Source organism: Gavialis gangeticus, unplaced genomic scaffold (assembly GCF_001723915.1).
Source record: "Gavialis gangeticus isolate Ggan-Ray unplaced genomic scaffold, GavGan_comp1, whole genome shotgun sequence".
Lineage (NCBI taxonomy): Eukaryota > Metazoa > Chordata > Crocodylia > Gavialidae > Gavialis > Gavialis gangeticus.
Window position 1 is genome coordinate 31319772 of NW_017728994.1, and position 15605 is coordinate 31335376.

Consider the following 15605-nt stretch of genomic DNA (forward strand, 5'->3'; position numbering starts at 1 on the left):
GAAAGGAGGAAATGATTTGCTTGAGATTACCATGGAAGGCACACTGCCAGCTGACTAAAAGCCTAGCGGTACCCTTTGTGGTTCCTGGCACTGAACTTAGAGGCAGGGCTGTCAGGCCAAAGGTATTATAAACAAAACAGCCTTCCTCCCTCCCGCAAAGCAGTCATCATTCAATTTCCAAGTCTCTAAACTTTACCAAGGAAAAAAGACATTTATTTCATTTTAGTTCTTCCCAAACCCCTGCACTTATCTCCTTGAAACTTGGTAGGCTTCATGGCCTGAGCAGGGGCCACCACCCCTGCAGTTTTCATCCCGCTGTGCCTTAATACACACAGGGTCATCTGTGTCACGGGTTTTGCCTGTCAGAAGCTTGAGGTGCAATTCCCCCCAAACCCCTGCACTTATCTTCTTGAAGCTTGGCAGGCTTCGTGGCCTCACCAGGAGCTACCACCCGTTTAGCTTTCACTCCCTTGTGGTGTAACACATACACGTGACATAAGTTTTGCTTTCAAGAATTTGGGGTGCAGTTCCCCCCAAACCCCTGCAATGATCATCTTGAAACTTGGCAGGCTTCATGCTCTCAGCAGAGGCTACCACACCTGCAAATTTCCTCCAAATCAGACAAAAAAACCCAAACATTATAGATATTTCATTGATTCCCCATTATATCCTATGGCCGGATCTCTGAAGCGGCTCTGAAGCTTTTCCAAACCACTTCGGAAAGCCTAACGAAGCCAGTGCTTTGATCTAGACATGCTGCTTCGGATGCCAAAGTGTACAAAGCTTCTCCGGATCCGAAGCAGGGTCTGAAGCCTCACGCAGCCCTAATGAACTATGTGGCTTTTAGGCATCAGTGTTGCACAGCTTGGGCACCCTTGCCTTTCAGCTACAGCCATAGGGTTTTGAGGCCTAGGAAATGCAATATGTGAATATGTCAAAACATACTGTCAAGCTAGCTAGGAACAAATAATATCCTATTCAAATCCACAGGAGGCATTCAACTAGATACATTTTCCTTACCCCTACACACCACAAAAATATATTCCTATAACATATATGGTCACCAGTGTGAAACTCAGAAAACCAGAAGTCTACATGAAATTCAAAGAAAATCAGCTCTTGGCACTGAGCTCCAGCAGGTAAGTCAAAGTAAAAAAAAAATTAAAAATCTAATGATTTATTTTATTTCCATTAGGTATATTCCTAGTGATTTGTTTAGCAATTAAGTAATACAACAAAGAGACTCTAAATGCCTGAAAGAACAAGTTTATGGAACAGTTAAATGCTTTGGTATGAGCTAACTGGCAATCCTGAGAGTGCCCAAGTGACCCTTGTGCTACACTTTTTTCCTAAGTCAGCTATTGTGAACCAAAATGGGTCTAAACTGAACTCTGGCTCTAAGCGCTTCTGAAACAGGAGGATTTGGGATTCAGATCTCAACTCTGAAGCATGCTCCTTTCTTTTCTTTTCTCTTCAGCTTGAAGGTATTCAGGAAGTCAGTGGCAACTGTGAGCCTTATGTATCACAGGGAAAACTGGAGTACTTGAACGTTTGCTTTATATGTTCCAATGTAGCTTTATAAAAGACAGAGGCTTCCTCCACACTACAAAGCTCTGCCAGCAAAGTCCTGACTGGATATACCCAACACTGTGCTGTGGAGGAGGACCACTAACCTTAAACCATCTCTGAGAGCAGAAAGCATGCCTGTACAGTCCCAGTCTTTCTCTCTGCAGCTGCAGCCTGCTAAATCTTATGTACATCAGTTGCAGAGTTGTTGAGGAAAGTCATTCAAACCCTCCAGAAAAGCCTGGTGACACATAAGCTCTGGTGGCGTAGCTCTGGCAGCAGAGGCAGGTGAGTGTAGGCAGTGACTCACCAGAGGCAGTTATAGACGTGCTCCAGGAGGCTGTGGGGGCGTTTTAATTAGCGCATCTCTGAGAGCTGTGCTAATTAAAAGGGCATGGAGCATCACATGCATCAGTGTCCCCGTGCTGAAAAATGGCGGTGAGGCACTCTGAACTAAAGATCAAACAAACTTTTAAAAGTGTCCCACCACCATGTTTCAGTGCAGGTACACTGATACACGTGACAGTGGAGTCTGCTGGAGTGTGGTAATTACAGCACAGAAGAGCAGCCTCCCTGCACGTGTGTAGGAGCCCAAGGCTCTTCACACCACTTCAGCACCACTGTAACTCGTAACACAGGGGGGTGCAGACAAAAGTGACAATTTTCACCCAATCTGGCCACAGAAAGTGGTTTATAGCCATGATCAAACAAGAACATGGCTGCAGACACCTTCAAAAATGGCCGGTCGGGTGAAAATTGTATGAGGGGTCAGATGAAGACATTTCCAAACAGAGCACCTTCTGTAACTTCTGTCTGCTCTGACTGCCAGCCTCAAGCTGTTTTCAGAATGGGAGAGGGGAAAGGGAGTGGAAGGAGTTCGGTCTGGGGGGTTTTCAGTCCCCGCTGGAGGGTGGGGTAGGTGTACTGGAGTCTCCCCACCCTGCCCAAGGTGGGGGAAGGCTCTGATTCACCCTCCCCTTTGGGGAACCCCTAGAACAAGCTCCCTCTGCTCCCTTTCCACCCTCCCATCCTGAAAACTTCGCAGCTTCACAGGGACCAGGGGGTGGTGCTGGAGGAAACTGGCTGCAGGCTCTCAGCCAGCAGCTAGATTCCCCTCCTCCCTGTAACCAACAGTGAACTACTTCTTGCTCCAGGGGATCCTTGTACCTCAGAACCATTCCTGCAAAGTGTTCTCAGTTACAGCAGGGAGCTGCATTTCTGTCTGAATCCAGGGTGTCAGTTACGTAAACAGCACTGTGTGGGCCTTTCATCAAGGGATGAAACCTACCTTGGAGTGGCAAACTGCTCCTGCCAAAAGGTTTGCTTTACGAGGTTTCACATGTACCAGGGTGAAGCACAAGCAATGACTTGCTAGTAAAAAACAAAAAAAAACCCCAGCCACCCTTGCTGAACAGCACTTGAAAAATTCAACAAAAGAAAAGTACAATCACTCCACAAGGGAAAAGCAGGTACATTAAAGGGAATGTATAGAGCAGTTTCCTCCTCCAGTTCCCTCCCCCCTTCAAAAAAAGAAAGTCAAAACGGCACTCAGATTATTTGCATGCCACACCCAGGAACACCACCACAGAAATCCCCCTGCTTAATGAAAGACAGCACTGTTGGGCATGTGTTCAAGTTCACACATTGCCTCATTTCTGGAATTTGGTGTCTGGGAAAGGGGGCGTAGCACAGTCATGTCCTACGTCTCATGATGCACCTTTATCCACTCACCCTACCTCAGTGCAAACCTACTAAAGCACAGGTTGCAGTACCTTTTGTTCCCAAAAGCTAAGGACAAAGCAACCCTTCCAGCTGAGATATACCCAGATTCTGGCCTAAAGGTACTTCAGGTGTCAGAATTATGCTGCTTGTTTACTTAGGGCAAGGCACCGAAACACAGGAGTATGTGGGCACAGGTCGCTCACCTATGCTTCCTGCAGGGCTCTGTGCCCTTGTACCAGGAAGCCTAAAGCTCCTGTTACTGGGGATGCTGCAGCAGGCTGAGCTTGGGCCAGCTGTGGTGAAGTAAGCAGACAGCACAAAAGGAACAACTGCAGGCAGCTGAGCCAAGTTCCAGCAGAGGAAGACAGGCTAGTCATCAGGCCTAAATGGAAACCCCTGTGGGTGGCTGGAGAGCCACCTGACAGGAAGGGGCAGGGCTTTGTAGGCACATATAGCCAGTGCCCAAGGACAGTCAATGTCTGACCTTGCAAGCAGTAGGGAGGAGAGCTCCTGAGCAAAATGGCAGCAGAGAGGGACTGACCAGCACCCAGCCTGTCCCTGAGATGCAAGTAGAGAGCTAAGGGGGACTACCATCTTGCAGGTGGTAATTATGGACCCAGCATGGGAACAGTTTTAGCTATACAACCAATAGGCTTGCATTTTCATTCAGATTAAGTACTGGTAGACTGGGTGTGGCTATCAGGGGGGTAGAGGAGGCCATACTGGGGTGCCTGAAGGGCACACCAAGGCTTAGGCCACATCAGAGTGCCTGTCCGGGCACTCAGAAGCAGGCAGCTTAGCCTGGGGGGTCAGGGACCCAGAGAGCTGAGGCTGGTGAGCAGTGTTAGGCTAAGGTGGGAAGAGCTAAGGCCAGGATCAGGCAATCTAGCCTGGGGTGAGGGACCCAGAGGACTGTGGGGCTGGTGCAGGTTGAGGCTGGGGAGCTAAGGCCAGTGGCAGCAGTTCAACCTGGGGTCTGGGACCAGTGTAGCAGAAATAGCCTGGCCTGGGACTCAGAAGGCTGAAGCTTGGGAGAGAGCTACATCTGCCATGTGACAGCTGTGGGCTCAGACAGCAGAAGAATAGAGCCAGAGCAGACTTAAGCAAAGGGTGGCTAAAGACTAGAAAAGGGCTGAAGCCCAGGACAGGCCACTGGGCCAAGTGAACAATTTAAGGTGACGTCTGCAAGGCATGGTTGTGGCTGGAGGGGTGGCAGGAGACTACAAATAGCCCTTAAGGCAGGGGCAGGCAATTATTTCGGGCGGAGGGCCGCTTACTGAGTTTTGGCAAGCCATCGAGGGCCACATGACAGGCAGCCCAGGGCAGATAAATATTAATTTTCTAAAATTTTTAGGGGCCCCGCAGGCCTGATCCAGCCCCCCGGACGCATCTTGCTCACCCCTGCCTTAAGGCAAATGGTGCCCTGGAACATGGACAAAGGGCAGGACTGGGACCAGTTAAGTCCAGGAGGGACCTTCTGGCCAAAGGGCTTGCTCTGGGACCCTGGGGAAGCCTCCCTTTTCTTTTTAAAATAAAATAACTTCATCAAGGTGTGGCAGGCAAGAAAAAAAGAGAGGATACTCAAGGAGCTGGAGCCGGATAGGGGTCCTGTGGCCACCAGGGAGGATCACAGCCATCCCTGGGGCCCAGCCCTACAGACAGTGGCTACACAGAGCAGCTATGTCATTGCAGGGTGCAGTTAGGTAGGAAATAAGCAGACTGAGCCAGAGAATGAGCCATTGCTTTGGCTCCCATCCCCAGCTCTTGGCCAGCAGAGCTGCATTAGCGTGAGGAAGTGGGAAGAAGTGAACTGGTAAGAACTGAAGCCCAGATTCCTCACTGGCCTGCTCCTAGGGTGACAAAGCCTTGTGCTGTTCCTTCTTCAGAACAGACTGTGAGCTGACAAGCTCTGTGGGACAGATATTGTTTCTCCTGTGTATTCTTCAGAGCATTCAAAACAACTCCTAGCACCAACCCAAGGATTCACACTTACGCAGCTGCATAAGATGGTCTAAAGCAGGGGTTCTTAACCTGGGGTCCACGGACCCCCAAGGGGTCTGTGGATAGATTTCAGGGGGTCCGTGAACTTGAATGGGAAAAAAAATTACATCTTTATTTTCACTAACCTCTAACTGAAATTTAGCATTTCCTTCAATTATGAATGTAGGGAACAAACCACAGTAGTATTAACAGCACCTGTGACTTTGTCACCAACAGAAATCACAGATATTTTCATATCACATTACAGTTGTTGCAGATACCTCGAAATATCGTTTACGCTCATCATTACTTCGAAATTACAGTAGTTATTAGACCTGCTGCTAGATTGCACATGATCACAGTCTTCCTGTCTACAGACGCTCATTATTCTGAGAAGGGGTCCATAGGCTTCACCAGACTGCCAAAGGGGTCCATGGCACAAAAAAGGTTAAGAACCCCTGGTCTAAAGCAATGTTTCTCAACCCATGGATCACAAGAATATATGAAAGGGTTGTGAACAAACTTTAAAAACAGATTCTCCTTTAAAGGAGAAAAACATGGTAAACCAAGGCTTTTACCTTGCTGGCTGTCAGAGTTCCAGTCTGCAAGGGGCTGCTTGGGGCCCCCCAGCCCCACACTCACCACCCTTGTACCATACACCCATCTTCTGCCCCATGCACTGTGGGGCTGGGGCCTGGGGGTGGAGGGCAGGTCGGGATTGACCACTGATGTTTACAAATGGGTCCTGGTACAAAAAAAGGTTGAGAACCACTGTTCTAAAGGACTTGACTGTGACTAGCCTGAATGATAAAAGGTGGGTAGTGCTACATATAGTCACAGCCAGAGTCCTTACACTCCATGAGTGGTACAACTGCCCTAGATCAACTTTACCAGTAGTGAGAGGACTGTCCTGTCTTCTACTTTACCAGTTGTGTTAGCTACCCTAGGAGGAAAGGACCTGAGCACATGCACCCCAGAAGAAGTTTGGGCCGAACGAGCACAGTTCCTTTGCTAAATCCCATAAGGCAGTGTGGCTTTTATCATAAAACATACCTCTGAGCCAAGATGTCATTTTCTGAAAAGCCCACAATGATATAACTTTAAAGGGGCACTGTAAGCTGAGACACCAGTGCCCTCAGCAATATTCCATGCAAATATACCTAGTTGATCATTAGGAACAAATTATTTCAGACCTAATGTTTAGGTCCAGTGATGCTATTAACATATTTGTTCACATACTCCATTCACTTTTTCCAAAAAGGTAGTGATAGAAAATTGTAGTGTGTGACTTAAGGAAACTAATTTCCATAGGGCCCTGGAGGCTTTGGCCACGTGGAGATGGGCAGGATTCCTCTCTTTAACCTCACTCCCCACTGCAGGTCTAACATCAAATGGTTTAACCCTCCCCAGCCACTGCTGACTTAAGGTTTTTATGATGTTTGTTTGCATACAATTAGGATGCAGCTAAGAAAAGGTTAATGCTGTAGCTGGCGTAGTAGAAGCATCACCCATGCGGGAGAGGGATAGACCATCTTGACAGATGCTGATGAAAGGATTCGACCCCTGTTCCTCATGGCCCAAGCCTGCATCAACAAGACAGACTCTACCAGCTAAACACCGCTTTTTCAATGAAAAACTGTTTTTTCTTCAGCCTGCGTTTCCCAAACAAGCCATGTGTCCTATTCAGGGGCATGTGGTATTTGAGTCAATACAACTATTATAATTAGCTGTAATTACACGCAACACCTTCCGCTGATCACAACAGAATGCATACCCTACATTTAAAATAAAACGAAATCACAGTATTCCAGATTTACCCCAGCCTGCAAACAGTTGGGTACAGTACCTTTGAGATGTTACTGGAACGGCTCACAGAATGCCCCAAGGCCTTCTCATTCTGGAAGAGAATAGAACAGAATCATTGTACTGACAGGTATCTGCTGTAAGAAGGTTTTAAAGAGGTATTAACAGTGAAATAAATACAGTGAAAATATTAGAGAAAGTTTTGTTTTGTGTTTTTTCCATTGGATTTTGCTTCTACTGAAGTCAATATGAGTTTAGCCACTGACATTAACAGGAGGTAGCCTGAGCACTTGGATTAGCTGAAACTATATAATCACCCAGCCGAAATCAACTAGACGAGATGAGCATGAGCAGGGGAACGTTAAGACAATGACCTTCTGTGCCACATCAAATTTCACAAATTATTTTCCTGTATAAGGGCTAATTTGAAAAGGAAACCTACCCACTTCCACCTTATTTCCAAACAATAATATATTACCACTGCAAGTGAAATCCTAAACCCTTACTTATGAAAAAAAAATTCCCAGTGACATCAAAAAGGAATGTTCATTATTCACAACCATGTCATTTTTAAACGCAAAATACCATGGAACTTCCTTTTTCCAGGGCAGTCTGAGCATGTTTAAACTGGAAACATCTTGATAAATGGAGCTTTTAGAACGCTCCACTGGTTTCATTCTCCTGGCAAATGTTACATTTGTCAAGCATTATATGCCAGTATTGCAAGACAAATTGTAACATGTCAACTGGTCACGTTAAAATTATTAGGGGATAATTCTACATTGCAAAGAAGTTGCTGTTTCAGTGAGTTTGACTGGTTTAACATCTGGCATACAAACACACAAAAAAATGTAATGTCTGCCAGGGTCTTCAGGCACAGGAGACAGTTTGGACATATGACTCATTTACACTGATGTAACCGGCCTTTACATCAATTTGAAACAACAACAAAGGATTGGCAGACACTATACAAATTTACACCAGCCAAACTAATTCATATCCATTATAGAATTAACTCAGTAAAAATCAGGGGCAACACTTCCTGTTTACAACTTATCCAAGGTGATCATTTCCTCAAGGAAAAATGGGCGATTATTTGCTCCCCACCACCTAGTAGCAATGTGCAGTAATATTCACCTACTGCATACAGCTACCTCAGAGTAGCTCCAGGTGTGTCTGCTCGAGATCCCCCTATAATTTATACCAGTGTACAAAACAGATGTGAATTACACTGGTGTAAATGTGTAATGAGTTCAGCACTTGAAATTAATCCGGTATTAATCAACTATTCAGGTAATTTCCCTCCACAACTAGCTGGATAATTGTATCCAGAAAGGACTACATGTAGCCCATTGCTTGCTTACCAGGCAGTCTGCCCTTTCTTTAACTAGCTAGTTACATTGTCATTTACACCAGTGTAAATAAGTACCCCTGGATTCCAGCTACACATTCACTTTTGAAAGTAATGCAAATTTGCCAACAGTGGGGTATGCCACAATTCTTCCAGTGCTGAGAAACTGAAGGAGCTGCTTATTTAGCAACAGTGTTAGTTACTTGTTCTGGCTGGAATCCAATAAGGAACTTTTTCTTTTACATAAATACCAGAAATGAAATCAAACCACAAGGTTTCATTGTGGAGCAAAATCCAACTTCTTGAAGGCTGGGGGTGGTCAGTTAAAGTGTTTTGATAGGGAACTATGCCCCAGATATATGGAAGATTAATCAACCTCTTCCATAATTACTGGCACGAGGCAAATATTTCTTGTGCAGTATCACAGGCACCAAAGTGCTGCTCTTGCATTAGGTTGCTTTCCTTCCAAAAAAAGATGTGCACACACCCTCCAAAGGGATTCTGACAGCATCTTATGCCTGATGACTTGGAAACTGGGCGATCACGCTGCTGTAAGATGGAATGTTGTACATATGAGAAATCATAAACTGATTTAAACAGGAAAGGTACTGGGTGTTACAGAGGGCACTGGTTGCAATTTGCTACTATTAAGGCGAATTTTAGTAAATAACTCCATGTCAAGCTAGCACATGGTCAGGGCAGTCCCGAGTACATGAAGACTGCAGATCTGTAGCCACCAAACATGTTAAAAGCCCCAGGCTCCAGGAAGCTTGTTCACTTAGCACAATGCCTAGTGCCAGTCAAGAGCTCTATGCTGAGATGGAGAAGAGGAGCAGGTCAGAAGGTCTCCACAGTATGCGTCAAGTTGTAAAAAGCTGGTCTACTTCTAAATGCTAATACGCAATTTTCTTCCTTTTCCCCCATATACGGGCACTGTGCAAGGGAAACAGCACCTGATTCATCTCTATGCTGACCTTTCATACTCTATAGAGTCAGCAAGATGCAGGTATATGGTATGGGAGAGGTATGAGTACGAAAGGAAACAGCATGAAGAGGAGCCAGATATCTGGTCACCCATGGTGTGATGGTCACTGCTAGAGGTGTAGTTCAGAAGTTTTGAGCCATGTGGTAGTGGCTGGTGCAACAGTGGCTGGGTTAGCAGCAGCTGCCATTCTTCCACCCCTCCTAGTCAGCATCTGGAGTGAACATGTCAGTTGCCCACCCGTTGTTACACTACAGGTCATAGCTTCCTTCTGTAAGTCTTCAGGGAACTGAATGTTATGTTGCATGTGTTACTCTATGCAGAGGACGTGCAGGCCTGTTGCAGAACACTTTAACCTCCTTGGACAGTCCATCGCTGACCTGAGGGGGACTGTTCTCAGGCAGAAAATCTTCAGAAACAGATTTACATAGGAATGGTGGATCAAAAAATCATCCACAGACTGGATTGGTGTTAAGTATGTTTTAAACGAAGACTATGGATTCCTATCCCATTACCTGGATTAACTGTTGTGACTCCTTTGTTTCTATGGGTTTATTGTTTGTAAGTTTGCTTTTCCCCAGCACTGCACCACTTCCCTTCTCTGCCCCTCCTTTCTGCTTTTGTATTCAAAATTTCTCTCTCCTCATATGAGGTTTTGTGCACATCCTTTCACAGCATCTGATGAAGTGAACTTCATCTCATGGAAGAGCTTGTGTTATGCAGCTACTTTGGTTAGTCTATAAAGTGCAAATCTACCCTGCCTTCCGTTTTGTTTCACAGAATCATAGGGTTGGAAAGGACCTCAAGGGTCATTTAGTCCAGCATTTCTCAACCCATGGGTCACAACCCAGAAGTGAGTTGCAAGACTATATGAAAAGGTTGCAAACAAACTTTAAAAATAGATTTTCCTTCAAAGGAGAAAAACATGGGAAACTATGGCTTTTCACTTACAGGCTGGCAGAGTTCCAGCCTGCAAGGGACTACTTGGGGCTCTCCCTGCCCCACACACCTACCCCCTGCCCTGTACACTGGGGGGCTGGGGCCTGGGGGCAGAGAGAAGTGGGTTGGGAGTGAGGGGCACTGGGTCGGGACTGGCCATTGATGTTTACACATGAGTCCAAGTACAAAATAAGGTTGAGAACCACTGATCTAGTCCAGTGGTTCTCAACCTTTTTTGTACCAGGACCCACTTGTAAAACATCAATGGCCAGTCCTGACCCAGTGCCCCCCACTCTCACCCCACTGCCCCCTGCTCCCAGGCCCCAGCCCCCCAAGCATGTGGGGCAGGGGATGGGTATATGGGGCAAGGGAGGTGGTACGTGTGGTGCATGGGGGGCCCCACGCAGCTCCTTGCAGGCTGGAACTCTGCCAGCCTGCAAGGGAAAAGCCATAGTTTCCCACGCTTTTCTCCTTTAACGGAGAACCCATTTTTAAAGCTTGTTCACAACCCTTTCATATAGTCTTGTGACTCACTTTTGGGTCGCAACCCACTGGTTGAGAAACACTGATTTAATTGATGCAGGATGCACTGTCCCTAAGCCAGCCCAGACAGATATCTATGCAGCCTTTTCTTGAAAGTCCCCCAATCAAGGAGATTCCTCAGCTTCACTATGCAACTTGTTCCACTGTCCTACTGGTCTCACAATTAGGAAGATTTTTATCCTGAGATTTCTAATTTTCATGGCAGTAAAAACACTCAAAGAAATGGCAATCAGGGAGCTACTGAAATTCTTTACAAGAGAACCACTTGCCACATTTAAAAAAAGCAGGGGCCAAATCCAGCGTCAGGGGAAAGTGTCCTTGCACACCGCAAGACTATGTTTTGGTTTTTGGGGCGGAGACGTGTTTTCATTAAGTGAAAATTATTATTTATAGGAACTCTAGAACAAGAAGAACAGTTCAAACCAACAAGTAGACACTGTGCTGAGACATTAATCTTGAACTGCTACAGTAAGAAACCACGTGACTAGGTATCAACTACAGTAGCAATGGAAGGATTTGGTAAGCTCATCACCACATCAAAGGAAGAGCGACTGTAGCAACAGAGAAAGTTCACTGACTGCAGAAAGCCGAGGAAAAAAGAGTGGGACTGTAATGCTGGGGATATGTTTACAAGCCATGCTGAGAGGAGAATGGCACAGGCAGGTGTACCCAAGGACAGCTTTATAATCTGTGGGGTTACACTCACTTAACTCTAAGTGATGTGGCGGGAGCTAAAATAGAGAGGGCAGGGAGGGACAGAGAAAAGAGACTGGGATCTAGTCTGCCTGAACACAATATTCCATGTGACATCAAGACAAAATTAAATAACTCAGAGTTTTTTTGTACTAACTCCGTTTTACCCAAATTCTGTTCTTTAGCTGCAGCAGATGTCAAGCTGGGGAGCATGACTGAACGCACACGGATGTCTGTGCTGAAAAGGACAGGCTGAAATTTAATAAGAATGCACAGGGCTGAAGCACAGGGGCTGTCTATGTGCAATGTGATACATTATGCAGGTCAAACCTGTTCTTACACAGGCCACAGATCTAGTTTTGCTGCTGTACTTCTGTGGTCACAATTTGATTTGCTTGAGGTTTTGAGCAGTTGAGAGCGAGCTGCTCAAGTTACATTTATTGATCTTATCATTAGAAAACATTCCCGTAATGGCTTCAGTGGATCATACCAGCTAACACAACTGGTTTCACTGTTTAAAAGGGATCATTCTTTGAATTAAAAAAAAAACACATACAACACTCGGGTGAGTATTTCCTCAGGTTTCCTGAGTGGAAAGACTGTTTTTGTTGTCGTTTTGCAGCATGCACACACAGATGCACACTCAGTGACATTATTTCTGGTGTATTCTGCATTGTATATAATCACCACACATATGCTAATGGATCTCAGATTTTAACTCCTTACCACACACCCACTTTATTTCAGCAGCAGAAAGGGAACAACACTGAGGGCCTAGACTGTATATCTGATGAATATATAGATATATTTGATGAATTAGACTTTTTTATCCCACTACTACATCACAGGTTACAGTACCACACATTGTGATGTTTTTTAAAATGTCTTTGTGTGATACAGCTAAAGAATATCAGCCCACCAAGCAACATCAGCATGTACTTCACCCCATTCACAGAACAGCTCTCCTGAAAGAAACCATAGGCATCACTTTCTAGTTTCTCAAGAGTTGAAAATATTCTGATTATTCAAACAGCAACAGAGAGCTTTGATTCAGCAGGGTTTCACAAGCACTAGCTGTGCTGTATAGTTCTCTTTGCCAAATACAGGGATAAAAATCTATCATTATGGAAAGTCAGTATTTGTCAGGGGCTACAGTGGTGTGCTATACAAATGCAGTTGAGGGGTTTTGCTGTGTTTTACCATCATTAAGATAGGAAATAGAGCTGTGGCGCCACAAAATAGCTATTGGTAATGGTAACCACTGTAGTCAAGAAAAGAATAGAAATGTTAAAATACATAAAAATGAGTTGTAAGGCAAACAACTCAACTGTATATTTAGGATCACATCCTATTCCACCTTCTGGGTGTTTAAGAGGACTTTGTCACTTAACTGCGGTCCTGTTCTACCCTGTTAAAGTCCCTTAAAATCCATGAATGCATCTGCTTTTGTAACATCCATTACTGGATCTACTTCTGACCCTTAAGGTGGATTAATACAGAAAGAACAAGGAGCAGAAGAACCTACCCAAATTCTGCATTAACTGTTTTTCAGGGACTCTAGGTGGAACAGAATCTCATTCAGGTGCTGAAGTCAACTTATGCACCTAACAAGTGAAACAAAATCTGGCCCATGCCTTTTAATCATGTGGACTGTTCACAAGTTACAAATCGGCACAGGTGAGAGAAGATTAAAAACTTTATCAAGTTACTATTACCATACAACGAATAAAAGGTGCTAAACCAGTCTTTTTCCAAAGCTCTCCTTTGAGTGCAGCAAGACACACTCCAGTTTGGTGATTATATTTCTGAAGCAGTTTTGCTGTCCTGTAGGGAGACCGTTCGTCTTTGCACTGGAGTGTAAAGGTCAAGACAAATACAGCATCTGCTATCATTGAGTGTACAATTATCATTGGCTAAAGACTATACAGTTGTTCTGTGGCAAAAGGTCAGCATTTCCGTAGAGGCTAATAGGAATCCTACTTTCAAATTTCATCCCACCATATTAAAGACACCCAGTAGGTACTTTTTCTGAAAATGAGATTGTTTAAAAATAGCCAATGCAGCAGGATTTAGTTTCTCTCCAGCTGGGGCCAGCTGCTACTCTAAGGTCTCCACTGGAGACAGGGTCTGGAGAAAGAAAGTGAAGGGGAAAGACAGGGAAGCTGGTGTGAGTAGGAAAACTACTTTAGCTCCCACAGCTGCACCCCCTTCTCCAAACCTTGGACTCCGTCATTTGCCATTACCTGAATCACACACTGGAATACTTCCTGCTCTTACCCGTTTCTTTTCTGTTCCTTTCTCTCTTTTCTTTGTCCTTACTTGTTGGCTTTTTGTGCTGTTCTCACAGTTGCTTTCCTCATTCCCTCCTTTGACTCTCAGGCCTCCTTTCTCTCCTACTGCCTTCTGCTGAAGCCTACACACTGCTATCACCTTTGCTCATGGACGGGCCTCCTTGCTGCAGTCCTGTCTTCCCTCTCCACCTCCCTGACCTGCACTTTCCTCCAACCACTCTGCTCCCATGCAGTTACCCTCCCACCTCTGTCTCTTGTCTAACTCCATAAATCAGGTCCATGGCTTTTCACTCCATTTGCCCGACTCATAGATCACTTTTGAGACTCTTGGAGGTGTGTTGCTTCATTACCTCTAGTTTGCTTACTCCAATGAATATATCTCCTGCAAGCACAGTTGCTGAATAAGCTGTGCATATATAGAAAGGCCAGACTAGAACCATGGCCACTTGGCTCCCACAACACCAGCCTCTATATGAGCTAACAAACAGTCCTGCCTGCAGGTAGAAATAACAAGACTCAGTAGGAAGGAGCACTTACTCTCTCATGCAAACAAAATATACATGCAAAGTTAATGGGTTACAGTGCCTTCTCTCCAAATTCAATCACTCCTGTAATATAACATTATGTTTTGGCACATTAAAGCAAACAATTCTTTGAACTACAGTGGGAAAGGATATCTTGGTAAGGCAATAGGTTTGGATTTCCAACAGTACTTAGAGCATTCAATCTGAACAACAGGGGAGGACAAAGATGAGGCTAATCTTGCTAGGTGCCTAAGAGAGAAGGAAGGGTAGGGTGGCACCTTAGAAACATGGTTAACTCTCTCTCTAGCTGTCTGAGGAACTAGTGCCACAGTTGAATTACCCGCTACCATGAAATCAGTGCTACCAAAAATCTTCTGAGAATCACTCCAAGAAATCTCTATGGGTACAAAAATTAAGTATAGCATGAACATAATACAGAAAAGTAATCCACATGCAGAAAGCAGCAAACGTGAACATTCAGGAGAGATCACAGGACGCTGTGGTAAAAGCAATGGCTGTTAGGACAAAAGGGTCATTCCACCTGTGAATAGGGGCAATGGGGTGGCTTCTGTTCTAATGCTCTACCATCTACATTAGTATGTATGTGTCAAAGAGAAACCAGAATCACAGAGGATAACATGGTTCCAACACGGATCTGTTGCATGAGCTTGAGCAACTCACCATGCCTTCCTGCACCCCTCAGACCTTTGTCTGTTTAGCAATAAGTGCTCTTACTAGGTTTGCACAACGCCCTCACGTTGGCTGGGTTCTCTCGTTTAACACAGATAGTAATCATGCCCTTCCCACTTATGGAAGAACAGAGGAAAAAACTGCAGCACACCCCTGTGGCTGCACAGACAACAGAAATAACTCCCCCCATTACACTGACCCCTTCCCCATCCTCCCCCAGTATATCCTCTCAAAGATCAAGTTCTCCTCCTAATTAGTGTATTTATTTGAATTTAAAATGAGGATCGTCTCCCAATCAGCCTCTTGTCTTAGATTCTGGTACAAAGTGTATGGTGGGGAGTGGGGGGCTTGCAGCTGCTCCAGCTCTGACTCTGGCCCTGAGCCCAGGTTGGGGTCACAATCAAGCCCACAGCAGCTGCCTGCCCCTCAACTCTACTTACCCTCTGAAGCTTCTGCACCCCACCTCCTCCCCACTTACTGTTAGGTGCAGCTCAGCTTTAGCTTGGGCTGGATTTTTTTTT

The 15605-nt window shown here is 45.2% G+C and overlaps 1 protein-coding gene across 3 annotated transcripts in view; it reads right to left on the reverse strand.

The window, feature by feature from the left end:
* Positions 1–15605, reverse strand: part of MARCH8 (membrane associated ring-CH-type finger 8) — a 183323-nt gene that overhangs the window by 42507 nt on the left and 125211 nt on the right. For all 3 annotated transcript variants that reach the window (XM_019502523.1, XM_019502525.1, XM_019502524.1), the window contains one exon: positions 7115–7165. In XM_019502523.1, coding sequence (XP_019358068.1) covers positions 7115–7165 — 51 coding nt within the window. The remainder of the gene's footprint in view (positions 1–7114; positions 7166–15605) is intronic.